The sequence below is a fragment of the Anolis sagrei genome, chromosome 2 (assembly GCF_037176765.1).
Source record: "Anolis sagrei isolate rAnoSag1 chromosome 2, rAnoSag1.mat, whole genome shotgun sequence".
Taxonomy (NCBI): Eukaryota; Metazoa; Chordata; class Lepidosauria; order Squamata; family Dactyloidae; genus Anolis; species Anolis sagrei.
The window spans coordinates 261091786-261119256 of record NC_090022.1 but is presented as its reverse complement, the minus strand read 5'-3'; the positions used below and the strand labels follow the sequence as shown (position 1 = coordinate 261119256).

General features: G+C 35.5%; 1 protein-coding gene across 5 annotated transcripts in view; it reads right to left on the bottom strand.

Annotated features, from left to right (window-relative positions):
• The window catches only part of SSBP2 (single stranded DNA binding protein 2), a 133564-nt gene that overhangs the window by 17471 nt on the left and 88622 nt on the right, over window positions 1-27471 (bottom strand). For 3 of the 5 annotated variants that reach the window (XM_060761726.2, XM_060761724.2, XM_067464554.1), the window contains 9 exons: window positions 14359-14418; window positions 13576-13642; window positions 12485-12555; window positions 9382-9473; window positions 8155-8203; window positions 6881-6916; window positions 5453-5507; window positions 2809-2879; window positions 1488-1566 (listed from right to left, as the gene is read on the bottom strand). In XM_060761726.2, coding sequence (XP_060617709.1) covers window positions 1488-1566; window positions 2809-2879; window positions 5453-5507; window positions 6881-6916; window positions 8155-8203; window positions 9382-9473; window positions 12485-12555; window positions 13576-13642; window positions 14359-14418 — 580 coding nt within the window. The remainder of the gene's footprint in view (window positions 1-1487; window positions 1567-2808; window positions 2880-5452; window positions 5508-6880; window positions 6917-8154; window positions 8204-9381; window positions 9474-12484; window positions 12556-13575; window positions 13643-14358; window positions 14419-27471) is intronic. The other 2 variants (XM_060761727.2, XM_060761725.2) reach the window with 1 other exon arrangement.

Here is a 27471-nt window from a genome sequence, read left to right as displayed (position 1 = left end):
AATTAGTATAATATAATATTAGAATCTCACATAGAGATTCTTGATGGGATACAAGCACAGACCATTAAAAAAACCCAGTCTTAATCTAGAATCATCACGGAACTGGAAGAGACCACAATGGCCATGCAGTTCCATCACCTGTCATGCACCGCCTTATAATCCAGTTCAAAGCAGATAATCTGGATTCACAAACTGCATTATATAGCAGTGTAGATGGGTTCCTAGTCTCAGAAAATGGTAGGAGAGATAGATGTATGTGATTCCAGAGTTATTTTATTGTAGGAGAAAACTGGAGGGGGATTTGGGGATTATAATTCCATTTCCCTTTTTATTGGAAATGCTCAAACAGTAGTGGCAAATGCATGATGCAATTTTAATGAACAATTGCAAAGGAAAGAGGGTTTCAATATAAAGCAACATCAACATTTTTTAAAAGTCAGGCTTTAAATTTATGATTACTCTGAGAATTCTAAGAACTGCATCCAGTATGTGACCCAAAATTCCTCTAGCTTTCCATGGCAAGGTGTGAAAATATCCAAACATGCCTCAAATGCTTCAATTCCTTCAGTCTCTTATGTTACAGTCAAGTCCATGACTAATACTGAGATCTCAAAAGTCTGCTGTCACGTTTCTACCTTTAACATTACTGTTTATATGCCTACTACATTTGTGTCATGATGTTCTATGAAATATCACTCATGTAAGAGTTCACCAGTGCTTTTTGGAGTCTTGTTTCATATAGCTTTCCTGATTGAAGTTTTGGTTATAAACCTCTGAAGCAGGTGAATATCAATAATATTATTGGTCTTCTACTCTGCAATGTATTCTGTATTTCTTTGCTGGGTTTAGTTTTTACTTTAACTTTTAACTTTTAGTTACAATGTTCTGCTGGCACCAATAGCATATACATTTTGAGATCTTCTATTTTCTCAAGACAAAAAGTATGCCTTTTTGGCTGGACTGGCCAAACTGAGAGGCACTGTATACAATAATTATTCTGTGGATGACTTGTTTTTGAACCGCACTTGAAGCAAAAAGACATCCAAATTAATTTGTCACAAGCAGTTCACAGTTTTGTTTCAATCTATTTGCTGCTTTTTCTGCTCATCTGTGCAGCACATTTATCACATTATTTTAGTTTATTATGAGGAAGAAATGACCAGTGAAATATATGGGCTGTAGTTGTAACACGTATTCAGCTTAAGCATCCTTTCTGCCCTGCGTTTTTTTCTGTACTTATTTTGGTCTTGCATCTCATTCCTCTGTTCCCTCCTTCCCACCTCCATATTCTACCTAGTTCAAACAGGCAAAATAAATTAATTTTACATGGCTAGAGATTTTGTTAGCAATATGAGAATTTTAACATTCCCAACAGCAAAAGAATATGTGAAGATATGATGGGGAAAAAAATCAGAATAAAGCTTTCTAAACTGGAAAACTTGCCTGATCCAATATACAATAATGATAATTAAGTATAACATCCTTACCTAATGATCCATTCATATGATGTGAATCCATTCCACCCAATCCACCCATAGGGCCATCAGACCCTGGTCCCATTGGAAACTGCAAGAAATGAAAATGTATCAACATCCTACCAAACGCGGTAGATAATAAACAGTACTGTATAATTCTTTAAGGTTGAAACTAGAACAAGAATTAGAATCATGGCTTAAATCAAACAGCTTTGAAGTACAAAGCAATGAAGTAAACTCACTAAATCCAACTGAACCTTTGTAAATGAAGAGAATTTATCTTATATTTTTCAAAATACTGCCTATGTCAGTATTACACTGTTACAATTTCTTAGAACATAATTGGAAAAAGAGCTAGGAGTTTGCCTAAATAATACCTGCAAATTCTCATGTAAGCACTTTGAGAACCGGATTGCAACAGAGTGAGCCCATGATGTAGCCTTTCCAAATATGTTTCAATTAGTGACTTGAATTCTGTAGAAAAATATTGTATAATAGATGTTCTTCTTTGTGAAGACTGTGGGCAGAGCTCGGAATGCTACCTTATTTTTAATCTATTATTCCTTACATATTGCTTTCAGTGAGTAATTTGTTTATTTATTTACAGTATTTTCACTCCAAAGGAGGCTCAGGGCAGATCGCAGAACAAATAAACAGCAAACATTCAATGACGTTATATACATTCAGGACAAAGCACAGTACAGATAGAGGTATATAGGCTTTTTCCATCTTCAGCATCTTGGAGGTTGTGTTAGATTCCAGCCACCGGGGGGGGGGGGGGATTGCTGTTGCTCCATCCTCCATGCCAAAGATTCCTGTTCACAGACTTCCTCATTTTTTTGATCGAATCACAGACATTTTCTGGTATTCCCTTATAGTGACATTAAAATACCTCCCCGCTTAAGTGGTACCAATTTATCTACTCACAGCTGTTTTCAATCTGCTAGATGGGCAGTAAGCTGGGCTGAACGTCAGGTGCTCACCCCCAACCTGGGCTTCTAACTGCCAACCTTTCAATTCACAAGATTTATTGTAGTTGGTGGTTAACTGTTGTACTCACTGGCTACTGAAGAATTGGCTTGTTGCCTTACTTGCTACTCATGAGTTGCTTTTTAATTATTATTTTAAAATACACACATCCAAAAATGGTCAAAATACTGCAAAATGAATCCCTAAAGGTCACGTTTTAGGAGTGAGAAAGAAACAGTTCTTGTGCCAAAATAAAGTAACGGCCATTCTAAAGTACCACTTTTGGAGTGCTACTTTTAAAAAGTGTTGTTGTTTAACTATAAGCTGTACAGTTTAAACATATGTATTTATTTCTGATACTTACGTTAGGTCTGTTGGGTCCAGGAGGTACTGCATTCATTAAAGTGTACATATTGTCTCCAGAATTAGTTGAATCTGAAACAAAAATAATGGTTAAGAGTAAGTAGTTTTAGCAAGGAAAGATCTATGGGTACAGTTATATTTTACACTGATACACACAGTGAGAGTAACACAATGGGAGATGCAATACCCGAACTACTTTTAGAGTAGCCTTCTGATAAAGTACAGATCCAATAATGTACAGATATTTTAATGATAAACAAGGCGAGACTATGAATTAGTCACAATTTGTTGTATCTTTGGTGCAAGGGATACTAGGAAAACAGAGAAAATGCTGCATAGTTACCAGCAACAGCTTGCATTTAAAAAAAACCCATGGAAATACATGCTGGAATCCAGCAGTCTTTTAACAAGGAGCAATGACAAGGTGAATAAAAATTTGAACTGGTAAATTCTTCTTTGTGATCTCTATGGCTCACAAATATATGAGTTGTTCTATACGGGTAAGCAACCCTTTCTTAATTAAATATAAGTGAACAAAAGACAAAGAGTTCTGACTTTCTAGAATGTACACATTTTCTTTAATCTTTCTCTTTTTAAAACTTAGCTGATTACACTGATATCCTGTTGTCCTAAGTTTCCACTAAAACTCATGATAAAAGCCATTATAGTTGCCTCTTTCCAAATAATCTGAAAATGTTAGGTAAGAAAATCAAACCTTTTAATCCTATTTGATAGAATATCAGTACTTTATTTATTTATTATTAACTGCACTTATATACCGCTTTTCTCACCCCTACGGAACTAAAAAGCGATTCCCAACATGATAAATGACAAAATTCAATACCTTGCATGTACCCAACAACACATATCAAAACAATAACGACAATAGATTAAAAACATTAAAATTATAAAACTATAAAACAACAGTCGCACACAATACATAAAACATTTAGGCCTTGCACAATCCAGAGGATATCTTTAACTACTTCCATATTTACATGTTTCTGTCATTCACCGAATGCCTTCTTAAATAACCAAGTTCTAAGTTGTATCCTAAAAGCTAGGAGGGAGAAGCCGATCTGATCTCCCTGAGGAGTTTCACAGCCAGGAGACCACCACCAAGAAGGCACTGTCCCTTGTCCCCATCACTCACACCTGCAAAGGCGGCGAGACCAAGAGCAGGGTGTCCTCAGTAGATCTTCGTGTTCTAGCAGGCTCATATTTATGTCCACTACTCTGAATGCATCTATTTCATTTTCTGTTCATCAGCTTTTTTCATGTACAGGTACTGCATATATTTTGTATGATCTGATCTCATGTGTAAATTGAGGGTAGGTTTTGTAAAGCCCATGGATAGATCAAGGGGAAAAGAAAGTGCCACCCTTGCCACCAATGCCGCCACACTTCCATCCAGGCATTTAAATAGGCCCTTTGCCATTCAACTCAAAGAAGGGGTTGGCTCCTTTTATATATATAAAAGTTTAGGTACAGTATTCACTCTTATAAACTAGTAGTAATCCTTTGTCTGAGTAGATTGCAAAACATGAGAACTTAGCCTGTCTCAGCAGAATTTAATAGAAGCACTTAGCCCCTCTACTCTCTTAGCTCTCATTTGCCAAAGAGCTACCACCACCACGATTTTCTAGGTCGGACATTCAGATAGGCCAGAGGCAGCATCACGACAGAAGAGGGTGTTGGTGTCTCTTTAAGGCTCTCACAAGACAGGCTAAAATTGCCATGCTACTCAGAGAAGGGGATGATACCAGTACTAGGTCTCATTTCCCTAAAAGTTTCTGAACATTAAAAAAATTGTCACAAAATTTGTACGCAGCTTTTTCTTAACATATAATAATGTGTGTGTGTGTGTCTGCACACATATATATGGCAAGGACTTACCCAATGAACACATTTTGTATGTAATTTTTCCTAATATGTTCGCTTTTATATGCATTTTTCTCTATCACTAAGTTTGGAGCAAAATAAAACCAAAGACTAATAGTCCCATGTTGTTTCCAGAAGTGCAAATTGTGTCAGTTTATATTAAAATGTAAATCAATTACATTTTCCTATTGATATATTGCTTTGATACAAAATATAAGAATTTAGAAAAATATACACGATATATTGTTAGGTTACTTTATATGATAATTTGCAATATCCCTTTATTTATGGGAGTAAAAGGATAGTCTGGAACGATGGTCAGAAAAAAGGAAACATGCATACTGTTTGATCACCTTGAATGAAAGCTAAATATTTGTATTAAATATAATTTACTCAAATTTACTTTGACAAATGAGAAATACTAAGGGAGTAAAACATCATCCAAATATGAATTACTGAAATATTATGACTGTTCAAATGGAGGGAATGTTCCTTAAAACTGTAATATTTTTGCCATAATTAACAACATTCATGTAATGGAAGAATGACCTAAATTTATCCAATTGGAAAACCCTGAAATTCTAAAATCGTTATAAGAATGCTAAGCAAATAGTATTTTCCTAATATGAACTTTTTTGTGTCTGTATTTTATTGTGAAAATGATTAATTATTATGTAAATGATTATTTATTGTAATAAAGTTAGATTTTGCAGCATTGCTATTTTCCTTCCCCCTCCCCCTCATTCCTTAGTTAAATTGGCTACCTGCTGGACTAGGCATGATGGGCGTCCCTGGTGGCCCTCCACCTCCTGGTGGACCCTGAAAGACAAAACAGAAATAGTGATTCATATACAACAAGCCCAATATCTTCAAAGCAAGGGAAGAGGTCTAATGTCCATAATAAAAGGATTTTCCCTCCTGAAAGAGCAGATGCATTTTACTTCATAATTCACTCTACTGGTGAGCAATAACCATGTGATGGAAACTGCAGTTCAACAACAGTTTAACAACATCTGGATGGGTCAAAATAATATACAGTAAATGCATTATAACAATTGTTATGAAGCATGTTATTTAAATGAGAAAGAAGTTCTACAACTTAGTTATAATTTTAAGTGTTTATAATCCACATCTGGATGGTCACGAGTCCTGTTCCAGAGATTCCAGCCTATCATCTCTAGCAGAATCTTTCTTCTGCTATTTCCTAAAAATAATCATAAAATATTATTTATTTATTTCCCCCTATGTTGCCCAATAAAGATTATCCTCCAGATCAGTATTTCCCAAACTCTGGTCTTCCAGGTGTTTTGGACATCAGCTCCCAGAATCCCTGACCATTGGTCAGAGCTGATGAGTCTTCTCAAAGCTGAAGAACTAGAACACTTGGAGAACAAGACTTTTTAAATTATGGCTAATGCAAGATCTTCCTACACATACCCTTTACAACAAGGAAAGAAAAGCAGAAAATACATTTCTGTTTTTTAAAATTCACATCTGATTAGTCTCAGTTTTTGCTTTTATATTAATTACCATATTATATCCATATTTGGGCATGTAAGACACAGCTGGTTTTCTTGAAAACCTAGCATCTTGAAAACCTAGAAAACTAAAATGTTTTAACTTGCTAAAACTTGCTAAAACAATTATAATACCAATTATGAATAGATTCCATCACCAGAGAGATGTGAAATCAGTCTTTTCAGTCCCATTTATTCTAAGTGAGAAAATGCAATTTGTTAAGGCACAACAATTAAAAGGGAGAAACGTAATTCTCAGGTAATTAACAACAAAGTAAAATAGTATAAAACATTTTATTTCTCATTATGTTGTTAGATACCGTTTGGGACATTCAATGCAGTATCCAAAATTCAAGACTATAATTGTGTCCTCTGAAACAGCTGATTTGACTTCTACATTGTTGAAGACTATGCATTGTACCATATAAAGAACATATGCTGAAGTAAAAACCAAGACTCAGGGCAATTTTGACCAGACGGCTAACTGCTCAACTAATGAATGTCAACATATGTATTACAGATACATGGTGAACACGAAATAGATCAGATGTTCACTTCTCAACCAATACACATGGGTTTTCCTCAGCATCTGGATAACCATTTCTTAACCTAAATAAAAGTCAACATTTATGTTAATGAGTTCCCACATATATGCAGACACACACAAATACTCACTACATAATTCCCAGGCGACGCAGAAGAGTATGGTATCTAAAAGACAAAGAAAAACAAAACTAAGCTTTTTTTTTACATTCAGAAGGAAGAAAACAAGAGATTCTGCCAATATTTATTCAATTTTTATTTAATGTCTCCAGGAGGAAAAAACCTGCAAGGTCCATAAACACCAATGAACTGTACCCATATCACATTAAGAAATTTGAAGAATATTTTACAGTTGTTTTTCCATGCTAGTAACTGTCATATGACAATACCTTTTTGCAATCATGAATATTTTATGATTAATCAACACAATTAAGGATGAAAAAAATATTAAGTTTCTATTAAAGATTTTCTCTAAAAGACAATCTTTTCCCTGTCTTTACTTCACTAATAAGCTAAAACACAGTTGCTTCTGAGACAGTAGTGCTTTAATTACAGAAAGGAAAGTCTGGATATGACCTATTAAATTTCATTTATTAAATCTAACAGACACACAAAGATATATAGAGACATGCATTACTAAATTAGTACAGTTGAGGGAAAACATAGGCAGCAAGTAATGGCATCAGTAAGTGAAGCAGAAGACAGACTATATACAATAGAATAACTGTACTGGTACAGAAACCAGTTGATTTTGAAGGTGTATGTAAAGCAATTCAGCAACTTATAAAGACTTTGATTTTCTTTTAGAGTTTTCTGAAGAAGACTTCTACAGAAAACTCTAAAAGAAAATCAAAGGTTTTAAACCTAAACTGTCAGATAATGAGCTGTGGAAAGCAGGAGGAAATATAAATGAGATATATAATAATCATGAGAATCTATAAAAAAATAGAACCATCTCTCAAAGTAGATATTTTATCAGAGCCATTTTATCTTTGTATGTAAAATAAGAAAAATAGTTAAGTGAATCAAATTTGACATGGCAGCACAACTGTTTTTTGAAAACAGGTAACTTATAACTGTAACACATAAGAGGCAAATAAACTGCCCTCTGAAATAAGAATGCTCCTAGCCTCAGGCAAAGTCCAACTGTGAGGACATCAAACCTCCCAACTGGTACAAAGTGACAAGAAATATAGATCTGGAGGAACCTCTGAGAAAGTTCTCTGATTTGTGACTGCCTGATTCACATCAGAGGGCAGGGAAACACATGCTAAGATTTCTGAACCAGATAGTTTCCATGTTGATAAGATTATGAAATAACCGATATACCATATGCTTTTGTTTATTTTTCTTTTTAAAGACATACAACTACAGATAGCATCCAATACACAATAATATATACTCACAGAATTGGCATTTGTAGGATTAGGCCAAGGTCTACCACCTCCTGGACCCCTAAAACACAAAAGATTCCACAAGTGGGTTTGGTGAAATTCTGAACACATTATCATACAACAGCCTTGGAACACAACAGCAGGTAAGTGAAGTTGGGTATCTAAAACAGAACAGGGTTTTACTGGTGCAACACCTTACCTGTGCTGAGTTGGTCTCAAGGATGATGCTTGAGTCCTATTGGATTGTTGTCCTGGGAAATGTCAGTAACCGTGCTAAGTCTGCTTATTAGGAATAGTCCAAGATTTCAAGTCTCCCATTGCAACCATGACACTGGACAGTTGTATCTGGTGCCACTTGTTTTAAATGTCTATACTCTGAACCTGTGCTCCTGCCCCATCGTTAACTAGATGAGACAATGCATATCTCATTGTCAGGATGCTATTGTAATTCTATTGTCATTGACAGATCAATAACATGAGGTTTAAACCCACTAGAACCAGAAACATGTGTGTGGGAGTGTGCTTTGATAAGTTATTTCAAAAAGTTGTAAAACTTCAGGGAGAGGAATGAGTTTTTAAACTGTAGAGAGTTCAGAACTCTGAAGGATATCTGGAATACCTAAATGCCTAGGATATTATGTTTCCTAAACAGTCCCTACCCTGGAGTGGAATTAAACTAGTCTATTGAGTGGAACTGGCAGAAAGGAAATGAATGAAAAACTAATTCGAACAATGTTGGTTGAAAAACCAGAATTTGTCTGATTGAACATAAAATATAACCTATTTAAAGATCTCATGGGAAAGATTGACAGCGAAGATAGTATTTTTTTTCCTGCCAGCATTGCATCTATACAGAGATCCAGTGTTGTCTCACACACTTTCTCCCACCCACATTCTGACTGTCTCCTTTTAAAAAATATATTTGCCTGCTGATGAAACTTTGGGTTTTTGAAAGTTCGTAAATACTTTTTGTGCCCCACTTCACCACACTAGAGAATCAATCCATTTTAAATTCAGTTACTGCCTCCTGTAAAATTTTAGGGTTTGCATACAGCCAGTTTTCTCATAACAGACGTGACTTGCAGTTTCTCAAGTCACTCCTGACATGGAAAAAAAAAAAAACCCCAACTATCTAAACAACCTCTATGTTGTCACAAGTGAACACACACCTCACTTCAGGCAGTGATAAAATAGTTATCCTTACTGTAAATGTTTTAAGTTATATATTGTGTTACTTACATGTTCATTCCAGGCATTCCAGGACCACCTAAAGCATTCAGAGGGGGTCTCATAGCACCTCCATAGTTCTGCAATGATAACCAAGGGTCAGACTACCACAAAACAAAAAAACAAAACCAAAGAGGAGGGGGGAAAGAAAGGACACCAGGTTAATGACTTCCCTACACATCTGTTGATTGGATAGGCCAGCGTCATTCATTTCAGGATTTTAGTGGCTTGACTTTAAGAATAATTATTATTACTACACTATCTTGTTTTTTGAAAAAACTATTTAGCATTTCCTAATGGTCTTATTATTTTATCAAAGGAAGTGTAGTAATCACATCCACAAATGTTAATTAATTCAAGAAGATTATAATATTTATGGCAGCTAAAACAATTGTCAGTGAGGGCCAGACTTAATAGACATTTCATAAAAGCTGACCCATTATTTAAAAAATATTTTAAGAACCTCTGTTTTTTTTTATATATAAAAAGTATATAACTGTCTTAGCCTCCATCCGTTCAAGCAGGTCATTTTAGTCCTGCAGGAGTCGCATTTTATTTAGGTTAGCCCCACTTAGAAAAGCCGACATTCCTTCACTCAATTGCGTATTATAAGAAGTGTTATACAAAAAGAAAATAAAAAATGAGTATTTCACTATAATTCTTCTTATGATAGGGGCTCTAGTTGTCTGATTAGAATACAACATTTTGGAGGTCCATTTTGGAAAGAGGAGGCACCTTTATCTTGGACACAAATAGAAGTTCTCTGAAATACAGTGAAGGGAACATAATGTGACAAATCTGAGGCAGACCATCATGAACAGATCTGTGCTACACACTTTAGCCTCTGCCCCTGCCTGAGCAAGCGTCTCCATCAAAATAAACAACAATTATAATCAAGGAGTGGTTACTTCTGTAGCAGGGGCATAGATACAAAATCTAGTAAACGCTGCATGGCAAGGACCACCACCATGGCACCAACACGATACACTCTGATTGTCTGTAGCAGGCATTTTCAAACTGTGGCCCTACAGTGGTTTGGGGCTCCAACTCCCAGAACCCCCAGCCAGCTTGATCAATGGTCAGGAATTCTGAGAGTTCGAAGCCCAAACAGCTGGAGGGCCACAGTTTGAGCAGGCCTGGTCTGTAGGGTAGCTGGCACAAAGAAAGGCCTTCCATTGGGAAATATCTGCCTCAGCAGAGACTATTTTGTTATTGGCAGGAAAAATTGTCTCAGAATGACACTAAAGCCAGGTCTTCCTTCAAATAAATAAAAATTGTTTTATGTTCTTTTCCTATGGTGGAAAAAAAAAACTTGGTTTGGATATTACAAATAACACTGATAGTTAAAAAAACAAACAAAGCAGAAATGGTGCTGTTTATATATTTTGCCAGAAAGAAAGAGGTGTAGCAGCTACATTGAAACATGTATCCTGGCTCAAGGTGTTTAGGTATTGTAGAACATTCTCCTGTACCTTGTAACAAGTAGGTTTCGTGGCATTTTCTGAGGTCAGAAATGCCACAAAACATAATAAAAGACTGTTGTTTTTTTCTATTAATTTAACTTGATAAACGTTAATTCATCTTATGTGTTAGCATCATGTGTTTATAACGTGCATGATAATGCAATTGCCACCCACGGGATGGAAAATTCTCCATCATTTTCTAGGATTGCATGATTCCAACTGAATCTTATGCCAACTAGATCACTATTCTCCAAAACATGCCATGTTCCATACATCACCAAAAAGATGTATTCCATAGCAATACACAGCTTATAGCAATAGAAGCCAGAAACTCTGCTATTTATTTGGAAAAAAACCCTCAGATCAGCTACCATATTTATATAACAAGCACGACCATCTTAGCCCTTGTACTCTTAACCATAAACACTATAACTTTCTAAGTGTGTATATATGCATGTTTGTATTGTGGGGAAATGTGTTTTGAGAAGGAAACACAAATTATTAGTGTCTGAAACTGGCTGGTGCAGCCTACTTTGTAAGCTTAACAATTCTAATATTTTGATTTTGTATGATTTGTAACTTCGTATACTGGACTCACTGACGCTCAAGCACTTTAATAGGTCAATGCTGTTCTGGATCCTATAGTATCCTACTGAAGTTTCCCAGCAATATTCCAGTGTAGGTCAGGGTAATACATAAAAACATTTTTTTAAAAAATAAAATATTAGCTTGAAATTATTTTTCATAAGCAGTGTGCATCAACGTTCCCTGCACCATTATGGTGGATTGTATTAACAGGCTCTGTGTACAACTATTTGAGGTTCTAGCCTATTTTTTTTAACAATTTGAGAAGCTCTTCAGAGCAATATTTGATTAGCAAAAGTGTACTGTTTTTTCAATTAAGCTTGTCCAAGGATCCACCATAAGCTCCATTTTTGTTCAGCTATAATTTCTTAATTATTTTCTCTGTAAATACAATGTATTATCAACACCTGTTCTTCCGCCATATTTTAATTAATTTTCATGTTGTTGTTTCTTAAACTATATTCATCCCACCAGCTCAATAGATATCTTGAGCAATGACAAATCTATTTGCCTCAAGAAATTGGGAAGTTGTTGCTTCTGTTCGATGTTTGATGTTTTGCCTTATGTTTGATATAACAGGCTGCGTTTTTAATTTAATTTTAGTAGTTAAGTCATAATTTGTGTTTATATGTTGGGTTGTTAAATTTCGTTACTATGGCTGTATTGTTGTTATATTCAGGTATTGAATGTTTGCCTTTTATTTTTGGAATTCGCCCTGAGTCCCTCCAGGAAGACAGGGCAAAATATAAATAAAGTATTAAAATTATTATTATTATTATTGTTATTATTATATTATATAAAGGGAGAACAATAGATGACTATGTACAAGTAAAGAACCAGATTAAAAACTTTCCTTGCCAAAGCATTACTACAGTTTACCCCAAGAATCATATTTATTTATCTATCATGGAAATAAGAGGTAAGAGGACAGAAGCAGTATTATTTCTAAGTACAAATACACATAGCAACTGGAACAACTTTACTCTGATTGCGATTTCCAATCTCAATAAGAAAAAATGGCAATTGTATTAAATGTGACCACACAAACTCTAACATCAGCACTATACCTGAGGTCCTAGCGGAACCATTCCTCTAGGAGGAGTCATTCTCTGCATTGGCCCACCCATATTTGGATGACCTGACAAAGACATGAAATAGTATTTTAGGACTATAGCTTTAAGTTGATCAATTTGATTAATTGATTAAAAGTGTTTTTGATTTAGATCACATTTAAAACCAGATGGTATACTTCTCCAACTCAACCTTAATTCCAGATATTTAAAACATATCCTTTCTCATACATAATAGTAAAACATTTCTTGTAAAAAAACTTTTCATGGTAGACACAGCATTTATATTATATACCTAAATATATAAAAAATCATTCTTTTAGAACTTTAATGAGCATAAACATTCAATTATGAATGAATAGAACGAATCCCAAGCTACCTACGGAGTGTTCACAAATCAGGAACTGTTCCCTGATTTTTTCAAGTAAACAAAAATCAGGTTTGTTAAGTTCTTCTTAAGGAAATAGTACTAATTGAATCATCTAATGTTTGCACCATTAGTTTATTAAATTTTTTTGTTACAGTGACAATGTTAAATAATATATAGCTGTAAGTCTTATTTCAAATTTGAAATTATTCAAAACATTGCTTTGAAAGCACTTAAGAAATAATCCAATAACTAAAAATAAAGTTATTGGATACTGGGTAAAAATATTGCCTACTGGAACAGCAGCAATGGTGCCTAAATTTCCATAAAATAATAGTAAGTTAGAAAAAAAAAAAAAAGAGCTGTGAGGTGGATAAAAAATCAGAATCACCAAGTGCTTACAGATAAAAAAAATCTTATTTAATTCCTAACGAAAGATCTCATAGGTACAGAACTCAGTTCTGTCATCTCTCATGATTTATTTTGATACAGAAAAACAAAACTATTAGAACTCAAGATGAAAGCATAACAGTTATCCATTCTAAACTGTGAGATGATTATGTAAAACAGTTTTTCTCTTTCATCCTATGCCTCTGAGATATACATGAGAAAGAATGATAGAAACCTCTAATTCACTGTACCACAATGGTGCACACTTTTTCTGAGAGCATTATAACAACAAAAATATCTCAGTTGATATTTAATTGTTTTTTAATAATACCTTGTTGCCGTGTTGGATCCATTCCACTAGGCAATAATGGCTGACTTCCTGGTACACCCCCAAGTGCCTACAAAAATATAAAATTAACAAAAAATAACTTCACTACAAGAATCTTATGAGGACATTCAACCTAAACTTAAGGTCAATTCTGTGAATTGATTAATTACAGTTTAAAGTAGATTAGACCAATTTTACAAACTGTAGTACAAATTTCAGTTTAAAATATGTCTACCCAGTTAGTTGATTTTGTTGTTGTTACTCTTAGAGGGAAAATACCCCATTCCTACACAGTAACACTACAAAAGTCCAATTAATTTAAATTATAATACAAAACTAAATTCCTATATGACATTAACTATATGTTTTAAGCATATAGTACAAGTAAAATATAATACATTATAGTAAATTTTAAATAATTTGCAGCTCTCCCTGTGAAGAAATTTATAAATGTGCTTCAGGGCCAAAATAAAAGCAGGTAATATTGTATGGTTTGTTTTCAGTTTTTTAAAAAGGTGGAGATATGAGAATGCTAAGCTTGGATTCTATTCAGTAAAGGCCTGACAGCCCTGTTCTTTGCCAGGATAAATTGATGAAGACTAAGATGTAAAAAGTTTTACTTCAGCTCTAATACAGCTAGCGCTGTGGTTAACATACGGCACTGTGTCCCAAATCAAATAAAGTCTTTCTGACATTATTGTACTAAAAATGAAAGTTTGAAATTTATGGCTTTTCAACTGAAATATTCTCTTAACACTTATAATTCCTCAACAAAAAGACTGTTACCTGGTTTGGTATCCTTAAAGGTGGTCGTGGACCTCCTGGGTATCGGGGAGACATGAAAGGCTACAAAAGAAGATGATTGTATTAAGAACACTGATATACCAAATATTGTATTGTGGTTCTAGGCACCACTAAAAGTAATACCAGTGACTTTTAAAACAAGTTATCGCAAACCCTCTCCTTGTACTTCAACTATTATGATCTACAGCTAAAGGCATTCTGGAGTCACTAAGCACCAACACTTATTTCTTCAAAAGGTCAACACTCCCAATGTAGTCCTTGGAGGGTCAAAAGAAAAGAGCTCCTAGAAGATCAGAACTGACAGAAGGGCCATGTTGCAGACATGATGGTAAGACAGGAGTCTTGGCTTTTTTTTTTAAAGCACTATGTAAACAAGCAGAGAGCTAGACCACTACACGAAAGGAGAACTTTGTGCCTAAACATCCAGGATTCAGGAATGACTTTGCAACTATTGTTTGACGAAAGCATGGGAACATGTTCTTGTCTGAATGTTAGGCTGTTATGGTTGATTATATTGGCTAGGGCTGGTGGGAAATGACAGCAATCTAGAGCACGAGGTATTTCCCATTTCTGCTGTTTCTGTTCTCTGATAGCAGTCTCCTAAGCCCATGCAACTGTAAACAGGCTGGGAATAGAGCTAGGCAAAGCTTGCAAAAACACACAAAAAGTCTGTGTCTAAGTATTAGTTAAGCCAGTTCAGGCGTCTTCCATCGCAATATAACTGGGATCTGTTAGACCATTTTGTGAGATGACTCTTCAGAAAAAAAATCAATCTTGTAATTGTAACTGCATATTTGAATTGTGTAGTGTCTGAGACTGGATCGACACTGTCCTATATCCCAGAATCTAATCCCAGATTATCTGCTCTGAACTGGGATAACATGAATCTACTGCCATATAATCTGGGATAAATAGGGCAGTGTAGAGAGGCTTCAGTTTAAGCAAGTCACATCATCATAGCAACAACATTATTCTCCAGAGCTCTACAAAAATGAATGTAGAAGTGTTTCCATTGATGATGAAAACAAAATAGAGAACTACAATAAATATTAAAATTTTACCAGTTTACAGACACATTATATTGACTATGCAAACAAAATATACAGTACTATATAAAATTGTATAATCAAGAACTGAGATTTGCAATTTAATCACTAATTCAAAGAGAATCCAAGACCCAGAGATTCAAATTTTCAGATTAATATGGAATACCTTAGCTGATATTGTAATCCAATTTGGCATATATATTTTTCTATTTGAAAAAAAATCAATTCTTTAAAATTGTTCTTCTGTGTAGTTGTAGAGAATGAACTCATTTTTCATATTACCTAAAATATACACTTTCCTCTTAAATGGTAGCTTATACCTTAAGATCCATTTCAGATCTCATGCCATCAGCTGACTATATGGTAAAATTACAATATGAAACTGGATTTGCCCCCCCCTCCCCCCAGTGTCATGTGTCTTCTAACTTTCTTTTTTCTAATCTGATATTGTAAACCTTCCCCATAAAGGAACTTTTATCATTTAAAAGCATTCTGAATATTTCTGTTTATGTGCCACCTTCTCACACTTCCAGTACTCGACCATCATTACTATAAATTTCAAAAACATGCATTCAGATGAAATCAAAACTGAATAAGTGATATCAAAACAAAATGCTATTGCTGAAACAACTTTGCTTTAAAATGCCAAGAAAAATGGAAAAGATATGAAAATAGATTCCAAGTGAGTCTCCCTGAAGATAGCATACAATTGGCCTTCAATCTTTGTGGGAGTTACAGACACAGGATCCCTAAGGAAGTGGAAAACATGCAGCTACAGGCCCACCATTTTTTAATTGAATGAACAATTCTCTATGCGTTTTAAGTCAACTTCTGCCATAACTTATTTCAAGAGTTGTTGACTACTAGATGCCAAAAATGGATAAAATTGCTTAATTTGCACTTTGTTCTGTAAAGACTTGTGGAGGAAACTAAGGCCCCTCCAGATGGGGCTTTGACTTAAAAGAGAAAAAAATGGGTCACATTTATACACCTGGGGTAGAATGTAGTTTTGAACTGAGTTGCTGTGCGTGTATTGTAATGGGCTGACAATGAAGATGTGACTGAATATATTGTTCAAGTTGTGAAATACAGATATAATTAAGTTAAAAAGGCCTATGATAAAGATTCTAGATTCTGCTTTCCCCCCTCCAGCTTTAAGCATGTGTAATCCAAGAAAAGATTTGCTACTTCATGAAGATGCAGAATGAGTGATGTAAAAACTGAGTTTTTTTGGAGGAAAGGCTTGAACCTGACCCTTACTTAAAAGGAAGTCCTGCTCAGTTGTGACCATGAAAGGAACTGTGGGCTTAAACTATCAACTTTATTTCATTCCATCATTTGCTGCTGTAGGCTGCTGTAGGACACACATTTCAGTTTGATTTTATCCATCTTAAGTTTGAAGTAACTTGTGTTGTCTTAACTGGGGCTTTTTCCTTAACTCTATGACTGCTAATCCTAAAAATGTCTATTTAAATGAAAATAAGAGGGAAATATTTCAGCTCACACTCTTCCACATACTACCCCAGAAAACTGACTTACCCATTAATTCTCAAAAATACTGCCAACTAAATTCACAATGGATTAGAATCTCATTTTTTTGGTCATATTTCACTGACAATGTGAAAAATGTTATCAACTACATATTTTCATGTACCTAATATTGGAAAAACATTTTTTTAGTATTTTTATGATTAAAAGAAACAATCTATTATCTCAGAAACATTTGCATTATGAACATGAACCCAAGGTTTCAAATTGCACCAGTGTGAGCGGATGCTCACTTTTACTGATGATTTTACTTGAGGTAAATCCATGTGCATCATTCATTCTGCTGTTTGGTTGAATCAAATTACTTGTAGAGCAGTGAACATGGAAGCAGCAGTTTCACAAAGACGGTAGAACCTAAAGATAGCTGGGTTCACTATGATAATTACTATAGCATTTTTTTATCCAGCTGCACTTGTGAATCAGGAGGTTCAAGAATGCTACTCTAAACTGGATCTCCAAATAGCTTGTTTAAAAGTAATCTAGCTTTGTAAAAAATTGTCTTTTTATACAAGGTTACTAAGTAGCACTTCTTCCAAAATAGTTCTGAACATTGTTTTTATTTCCTTCAGATAGTTTCAGGCTGTACTTGCTATCAAATTACACAGCAAACAAAAGGAAATCCATTAGCCTTCTAAGAACAGTTTGTGAATCGAGCATCCATATGAGTGACTAAGATGCAAGACTCTTGACAGAAAATCTATGTTTGTTATGGTTTAGCCTTTGCCATACAAATATTCCATGTGTATTTCCTCCCTGTCTAAAACAAAACAATGATCTCTTCAACATCTCTATGTTGCGTTTCCTCTTGATGGTTCTTTCTCCACAGGACAGAATATGAAATCTTGATTTTGCACCATTGATTAGAGGTGTCCCCCCCCCCCCCCGTCTTACTTGAGAGTCAGGATTGGGTTATAAGAGAGAGATGCCCTTAAGTGCAATGGAAAATACACATTCCCTTTCAGAAGACTAAAAAATTAGATCCATATTTGTGCTAGCCACAATTCAATATCAGACAGCGATATCCTGTCTCCATGCAATCTGAACATCTGTTTGCAGGACAATTATTGAATAAACCACAGCAAACAGGAACAAAATTCAGAAACTGATTCATGTTGATTTTTCTACGTCAATTGTTTAGTTCACTAATGTTAGGCTATTTCATCTTTTAGGAAAGTAAGTTGAGAATCACACTGCTTGCAGATTATACTCCTTACATCTCATCATCACCCCCCCCCCTCCAAAACCCCCCTCATATGTGGAGGTTGAGGGAACAGTGTCTGGTCAGCAAAGATGAATGAAAGGATATTTGGTAGGTGAGCCTGCTTATTCTAGGAGGAGATGACCTTGCTTATCTTAGCAGGATACCGACGTAGTTAGATAAATGCATCTTTTCTAAAATACCTCCTGGTTTTAAATAAACTAGGTGAAGATTTCAGAGGCATTGCCAATGAAGACAACTCATTTTTTTCATTAACACTAATTGCTAATATATACAGCTTCATCTGAGTTCTCTCTCTCATACACACATGCAAGCCAACATTATCACAAGCCTTATATGTAGCAATCATATCCATCTATATCTAAACACTAATATGGCAATAGTGTTGCTATACTCGATATACTTCAGAGTGAAAAACAAATCCTAAATTGACTTTCTGGTGTTTTTGTTTTCAAGAAATAATAATAATCTTTATTTGTACCCCACCGTCATCTCCCCGAAGGGACTCAGAACAGCTCACAAAAAGCACACAATAGCGCAGAACACACACAATACAATATAATACATAACAAATAAAACAATAACAAAATAAATTCACAAAACAATAACTGCATAAAATAACATACATTCCTACTGATTAAAATCCAACCATCTTGCAAAGCCACAGTTATAACAGGCTGTGGAATGTCTTAGTCCATAAAGTGCGAACAGAATCAATAAATCAATACTGCTGATCTACAAGATCAATTTTGTCCCAATACATATACAGCATTGTCACAGGAAGAGGAAATGCAGAGAATGATGTAACCACTAGATGGCATAATAATCACACACACATCATAGATATATTCACGTAAGCCTTTACATAAGAACAGCATATAAAATGTAACTTTGGAAGTTATTGTCAATAGCCCTTCTCTCATCGCTATACTAGTATAATCACAACTACAACCAGTAATTTGGTTATTTTCCTGTATGTTGTGCTTATAAGTGAACTTCTGTTTGAGAACGTTCTTTTTGTTCCAGGGCATTAAGAGTTAACTATTTTGTAGCATTTCCTGGGTGAGTTAGATATGAACTCTGTTCTATTCTCTGCATGACTTGCCTTGTACATGGGGAAAATCTATGAGCTGGATCCAAAGCAGCACAGGCAGTGCTGAGCTCAGGCATAGGAGCCTTTCAATTTCCCCTTCCAGTTATAGCTCCACGTTTCCATTTCATGTCCCCCTGCCCTCAAGATTGATACTACAAAAGACACAAGAGCTATCTGCAGATACAAATATCGAGTCTTCCCCCATTTGCTTTCTACTCATGTGTGTGTGCATAAATTAATTCAAAAACATAAAGGTGGGTTTTACAATGTCACCAGAGAAGTTTTTATTAGGTATTATTGACAAAGAACTGGATAGCAAATATGGACTACTTCTTTTATGAATAACAGCCACGTGAGGATTGTTTGCTCAAATAGGGAAACAGACTAAAACACTGATGGTGGAAGAATGGGTTGTTAATGTTGCGGACTTTGCCAAGGCCATCAAATTAATGTGGACTTTAAATGACAAACTAGTTAAAGACTTTCTGAAAGACTGGAAACAGTCTATCATCTTTTTGAGCAATTAGAAATCTAATGATGTGTTAATCTGCAGCTATGGCTACTAGTAAATCTAGTTTGCTGAATTTAGCTAGATCTGTACTGGTAAATTAATATATTCCCTATTATTTTTTTCATTACAGTTAATAGGGAAGAGTCAGAATTTTGATGTGCATTAGCTAGTTAGTGATTAGGTTGCATATATTGTAATTACCTAGTGTTTTAGAAATGTACTATAGGCCTTAGTTTGGATTTAGCTATACATTTATATTAAATAGGTATACTCCTTTTCTTTCTCCCTCTTTTTTCAAAATGTTGATTACTCTGGTGTGAATTAGTTTGTCTGTTTTAAAAATCAATAAATATGAAATTTTTAAAAAGTCAGGATGTGTTAAATTTTCAGCAACTTCTCTCTGTAAAAGTGGTGAAACCACTAAACCACTTAGAAAATGGGGTCTTAGAGATCCCTGACCAACATTTCTTGTGAGTTTTCTGGCCCTCAGTTTTCGATACTCCGTTCCATACTCTTAACCCTAACCCATACACCAAGAAAATGGCAAAGTTTTTCCTCATGGAAAATAGGCTGAGGAGAGCATTCGTGGGACAATTTCATACATATGTTATAGTTACAGTTAGTCTCATATTACTTGTTGTTGCTGTAAACCTTGTCTGTGTTTTGGTGATCCCTGCTGCAGGGATCACCAAATTTAGCTGTTTTTATTTGATCTGTTGGTACAAAGGATTTAGTATTTTCATATTGGCACCACCTGTTCCCTATGGTGATGCAGACATGTGGGAGTGGCAGTGAAGTGATGTTCATCCGCTACTAAGAGCAACAGAGGTTGCTTTCCAATGCTACCTATAGTAAACACACAGATAAATATGGAAAAAGGTTTCAAAATTGTCTCTGATATTAAATCTCCTAAATGTTACATGTACCTATTTAGAGTGTGCTTCACGCAGAAGCCAGAAGAATATGTAGCAAGCCCCACAAGACCCAAATAACTGAAAATTTCTTATTGCTTTACATATGCAGCATCAGAACTGGGACAAGGCTAAGTTATTCAAGGGAATGGTCCTGAAAGCAATGTATCCAAACATCTCAGCTAATTCAAATTAATTGTTCTTATTCTACTTTCTTTCTCTTATTTTATCAATGTAAGCAGGTTTCACCAGTGGATTCTTGTTGTTTTTGTTGTGTGCCTTCTAGTCATTTCCGATTTAAGGGAATCCTAAATTTCATGCATCACAGGGTTTTCTTGGCAATATTTGTTCAGAGGAATTTGCACTGGGATTAGACTATCAGGATAAAGGTTGGTTTTATATTGCTCTGTAGTAAACCCCCCCCCCCCCCACTAGTAATTTTTTTCTTGTGATGGGAGATCCTGCATTTGTAAAAGAAGCTTCTTTCATGAACTTGCACACATAGCATTATAATCACATAATTTAGGGTTTTTTTTGGTAGATGGGGAATTTGTTTGCTTTGATCTATTCATATATTAATGAATAAAGTCACACAGTCTTCAATTCTCTCTTTTTTTAAAAAAAAACAAGAAACATACACTTTAGGCTTAGGCCTGAATTAGTTTGAACGAAAATGATTTGTAGTATTTAGTGGGCCATTTTAAATAATCTCCGAAAACAGACCGGAGAGGAGCGAGTTGAAAAGCCCGGCAAAATGGATTAAGGGAGCAGGATTTTATCCGGTTCCTGGATAGGAAGGGGTTAAATTTGTAATATACCTGAGGCAGGGATCTGCCATGTTCAGCAGCAGTGTCCCTCCATTTCTTTTTGGAAAGTTTCCTAGGCTCCTCCTCCAGAGAGGGCCTTGCTGGGAACTCGCTTTCTCAACAACACTTGCATAGGGCGGGCACTGAAAAGTTCCTCTCGAAGCATGATGGGAGTTAAAGTTTCTCTCTCTCTGTTTCTCAGCCAATAAAAAGGCCTGGTTGTGTCCATGCTCTGATTGGCTGAGAATAGACACAACCAGCAACTAGAATTTACTGAACCATCTCTTGCGGGTTATTTTAAAAAATGTTATGGTTAAAGCTTAAAATAATTCTCAAAAATCAGTAGATTGGTGAATTGTTTGGAAACTTTGCAGGCTTACAGTTGTAAATGGGATCTAAAACTGACGTAGGTTTCATGCAGATAGACCTTAACATGACTGACGATTGAGCCTATAAAATTTCCCATTGTAACCAATGGGCTGAATCTTTGCCAAATGAAAACGGCAACCCCATCCTCTTTTGAGTAACTTCCTGGTTAACAGAATGAGGGGTCAGCTGACAATGGACCCCGAAACCAGATGCTTTTGACTCAATTGTACACCTCTTATAAACTGCAAAGCTAGTGTGGAATGTTCTGCTCTGCAGAACCATAAGTAACATGAGAAAAAACCGAAAGATATTATACGTGTTCATAAGAAAATGTCCACTTTAGCTATTCCTTTCACTTGAGGCAATACAAGAGATTAAAAATGTCTATTAAGGTAAGTACTGGGCAGATTCTGTACAAAAACTATTTGGCTAGATAACAGGATCTAAAATACTTTTTCTCAGACTTTTTATCCTGGAGGAATTCACCAAAAAAATTTTAGGTCTCAGAGTCTACGAATAAAAATTACATTTATAGCTGGCAAAAGTGGTTATTTCTTTCAATCATGGTGTCTTGAGGAAATTTAGGGCTGAAAAAGCCTGATCCAGGAGGTAATAGATCTACATGTGAGTGCAAGTTTACAAACTAGTGTATCAATAATGTACATAAATGTCTATGTGGAAGATGATTATGCATGAAATCTTTGTATGTGGATTATTTATTTATTTATTTATTATATTTATACCTGTCTTTCTCAAGCTTAAAGGCGACTCAAGGCGGCTTACAAATTGGCAGCAATTTGATGCCATAACAATCCACAATATACAATTATGTATGAAGAAATCAAGGGGCACTTACAGAACCTGCTCTGTATACAGAAATGTTGGGAAATCTCTCTCAGTTGCAGAATCCTAGGGTGTTGTAGAGATTTCTCTATTATTTCCAGTTCAGGACATGTGCAAAGTATGTGCACTGGATAAACAGCTTGCCACCTGTCTAAAATGTGAAGGCAACTGGGGGAAAAACCAGCACAATTGTAAAGTAGTATAATCATGGAAACTTTAATGGTCTTCCAAAGAAATCTATAATTCCCAGGAACACATTTATTGCTCTGTTATGTTGGTTAGAAGATATTGTTTTATGCCAGTCATAGAGATTGCAAAAAATTATGTACATGTTGACTTCCTTCCTTAAAGCATCCATTAGATGGGTTAGATATCACTGGTTCGGAATTTCTCTGCCATTACTGATTTTTTAAAAAAGAAGAGTAACACCAAAATTATACCTTTACAATTCATTGAAATGCTGGTTAGTATTTTCTTCTTATTTTTTTATAATGATCATGTTCATTGATGATTTTTTTCAGTGTACCTATATTGGTATCTATCTGGTTCTGTTAAAAATTGCATTAGCTGGTTAAAACTATTTTTGCCTAGGACAGTTTCTTCAAATAGAATGATTGCCTATCCTTTTGGCCTAACTGGCATATAGATCAATATCCTGAGAAAAGTAGAAGACAACATATTAAATAATAGATTTTTGTATATTATGGGATGACAAGGTCCATCTAGGTTTAGTGCTTTTTAGTCATGTCTTACAATATATAACTCAAATTGGTCAGCTAACAGCAGCTTATAACATAATATAAAAACAGTTTCAATTTTGTAAAAGTGTAGAGACAAAGCCAGTTTTAATCATGAATTTTAACCGCCTGTTTTAATCTCTGTTTTGTGTATTTTAATATGTATCTTTAATATACATTTGATATGTGGATTTATAGAAACTTTAAAATGTGTTTGAACTATGCTCTTACTACGAGCCAGGAAGAGAGGCGGGTAAATTGGACAATTTGAAATCAGAATTAGTGACAAAGATACCACTCAACAACAGCAAATATCTGTTCAGTTATATGACCATTACTAAGTGGTGGTGGAGGAGCAGACACACCCAGTCCCAAATCAAAACTAAACCATCTGAAATACTCTCCATGCAGGAGATGGCTATTGCTTTAAGGACAAATTTTTAGAATCATACTGAGGGGCTCCACGGTTTCCTTCTCCTCCCTCCAAGCTTTCCCTCCTCTTTCCTGTTCCTCACCTTCCCCCTGCCTCCCTTGCCACCAAAAGCCTTTTCTTCTCCCACTGCTCAGAATGTGCTTTGCTTGTGCTTTTTCTGCATGACAGAAGGGAGTTGAACTAAATGACCCCTGGGGTATTTATTATTATTATTATTATTATTATTATTATTATTATTATTAACCTCAGAGTTTAAGATCTTCTGGGGAGACCCTACTCTCGGCCCCGCCTCTGTCGCAAACGTGATTGGCGGGGATGAAGGATTGGGCCTTCTTAGTGGTGGCCACCTGGCTATGCAATGTGGATGTGGGGCCAGGCCTTCAGGTAATCATGCGGACAATGACAATGATTGATGGAGTCTCTAACTACAGAATTTTGGCTTTAAATGGTTTTTAATTGAACGTGATTCATTTGTTTTAAATGTATGTAATTATTAATTTTATTATGTATTTAATTATGTATACATTGAAGGCATCAAATTGTTGCCAGCTGGAAGCTGCCCATCCCCCCCCCCCGGGGGGTTGAGAAGGGCAGGATACAAATATCTGAAATAAATAAATAAATAAAATTATTATTATTACAAAGGCTGGATGGCCATGTGTTGAGGCTGCTTTGATTGTGCTTTTCCTGCATGGAAGAAGGGGATTGGACTGGATGGCCCCGGGGTCTTCCACTGAAATACTGTTAAGTTTATGTTGGTTAAATTGTTCTTCAAAAGTTTTCCCATGCCTAATATTTATATATATGTAATATAATATAATATAATAATATAATACAATACAATACAATATATAAACCTTTCTTGAGTTCCACGAGAAACTTTTGCTTCAAAAAGGGTTCCGCAGCTGAAAAAGCTTGAGAACCCCTGCTTTAGACCAAAACAATTTGAATTGGAATTTGGAGATGAAACAATCAAGTTCAATTTATTTAAATCAATAATAGAGAATTTTTAAAAAAATGAGTAATAGGAGAAACTATTTAAGCAAGATTTTGTATTTTGTAATGTATATAATACTTGATTCAGCATGTAGATATCTGCTACAGCAGTTAACTCATAATGAGATGCAACTTAAAATAAAAATAACAAAACTTATAAGTGTAATCTACAATGTCTGGTCTTGGAGCCAATATGACTTCTGCATGACGGGAAAATATAGAAACTGCTAGAAACACATACAAAACACAACCAAACTTACTGAAACAGAAAAGGGTCTCTTCAATATTAAAACAGTTTTTAAAAAAGGAAGACTGTGCAATTATGAATGTCTACCAATCAAGGGAGAGGCTCCTGGTGTTATAAATCTGCAGTCTTCAGTTCCGAGTAGATTTCTAAGTAATATACAACTAAGTATTACATTGAGAGAGACCAAACAAAAAAGACCTGTCCACAGAAACATTGTTTTTTCTCTGATTCCCTCACGTAAATAAATTCAGCAAGATTCCTGTTTGAAGGAATCTTGCCTTGCAGAATTATTTACACAAAAACATTTAAAACGTGTCTACATTTAGAAACTGAAATAGATTTAAGTGATATTGCTACTACTTGATGTATACACTATACTCAATAGTTTTAAATAGTAGTAATAGTTTCACTTGCGTGTGGTATAACAACCATTCACAATACTGACAATATAGTGTATCTAGTACAACAGAATACAACTGATATATGTACATTAGATAAAATAATTATAAAGGAAGCTAAAAATGAGACAACCAAACAAGAAGTTACTTGAGAAAATGTCAGACCAATAACTGATTCCCTTTGCCATCCATTGTTGATGTCTTCGCAGCTGATATTCTGAGCTGTTACCACAAAGGTGGCAACCTTGAGTATAATGGCCTTAGAATGATCTGCCAACAGGTCATAAATCTATCAGGCAACATCCAGTTTGCCCTCACTCACTAAAGGTCATCCAAGAAATGCATACTGGGGTCACTATACAATGGGCACTGTAATAAATGGTGAACGAAGTCTTCCAACTCTCCAGAGCCACAAATACATAGTTCCCAGGATTCCCTTAATGCCTTATCTCTAGTTGAGCTGATGATATTGTTTGTGAATTGAGAGTTGTAAAGGCTTTTCTAACAGTAACAAAGAAATAAGTATTGGAAATACTATTGAAAATATTGGTCTTTCTTTAGAAGGCTGTACTATGATAAGAACATTTGCTGATGGCTTACAATCACATTATCATATGAATTAAACTCAAAAGTACTATCTCTAAGAAAATATTTATCCTTGTGGATTATAAAAGTCTGGACACTCTAACATTCGGATTGGGACAATGATTACCAATAATGGATTCACCTAGCCTGAGCATTTTGGTCAGTGAAACATTGTTCGTTAAATTACAATAATCCAAGCTCATCAACCTTTTCCCATAAAGTATAAATGCTATATGGATTTTAGAATTATTAGAAGGTCAACTCCTAGTCTTAGCACAGAGGAAGGTACATAGTAGTTCTGTAAAATACCTGCTCCCTCCTGTTCCTATATCTCTATCCCTATCAGTTGTGGCACAAATTTGGAAATAATTTTTTTGAAATGTGAGGCCTACTAGGAAATGCAAAATAGTTTAATTGTGTCTCAAAAATTAAATAAACAAAAACAAATTGTCACTTTGTAGTTTCCAGAAGTCAAATCAATACATAGAAGCACAATTAATCACAACTCTTCTTGGATAATTTCTTGTCAACTTTGCTCATCTGGATTCTGCAAGTTCTCCCCATTCTTATTGGTAAAATTGCCCCAGCTCCACGGACAACTGATGAATAGCAACTACTATGTCTCCAATAAGATTCAGATTTGCCCTTTCATCGAGCCATTTAGAAATATTTAGGTTCCTGTTTTTAAATCACTCTGTGTGTTTCAGGTCCTGGTGGAAGGTCCTTTGCAAGCTAAACAAATTTCCCTCTAGAATTATAGCTGTATCCACCTTCTCATCAGTCCTGACCTGTTTCCCAGTCTCTGTTTTGGAATGCCATCTTCACGTCGTGTTGTCACTACCACCACCATGCTTCACCATAGGGATGCCCTTCTTAAAAAATAATGTATTTTCCACCATAGAAGACGACTGGGCATATAAGATGACCCCCAACTTTTCAAGATAAAATACACAGTAAGAGATATACTCGCTGTATAAGACTACCCTTCTTCCAATGCTATGGCCACTAGTCAGAAGAAATCCAAAGTGCAAACCTTGTCAAGCCTCAGCAGGCACATCCAAGGCATGCTGCCACCCGGGCCTGCTGGGAGTCGTAATCAGGAGGCACTTCCTTGGGCCTAGGCGAGCCCGGGGGCCTTCAGAGGAGGAGAGCAGGAGGGCCTTGAAAGTAGAGTGGGGAGAGCTGTGGGGGCAGTGGGGACAGCCCAGTGGGCCACCACCCCAATCAGTCTCCCTGGCAATGTGGCCTGCCTGTCCTCCACCCTGTGCCCTCTCTCCCTCTGCCCTCCTCCTCTTCTCTCCCTTCTTCTCAGGCTGCATTGCTAAGGGACTTGGATTTTATTCTTTGGTTTCA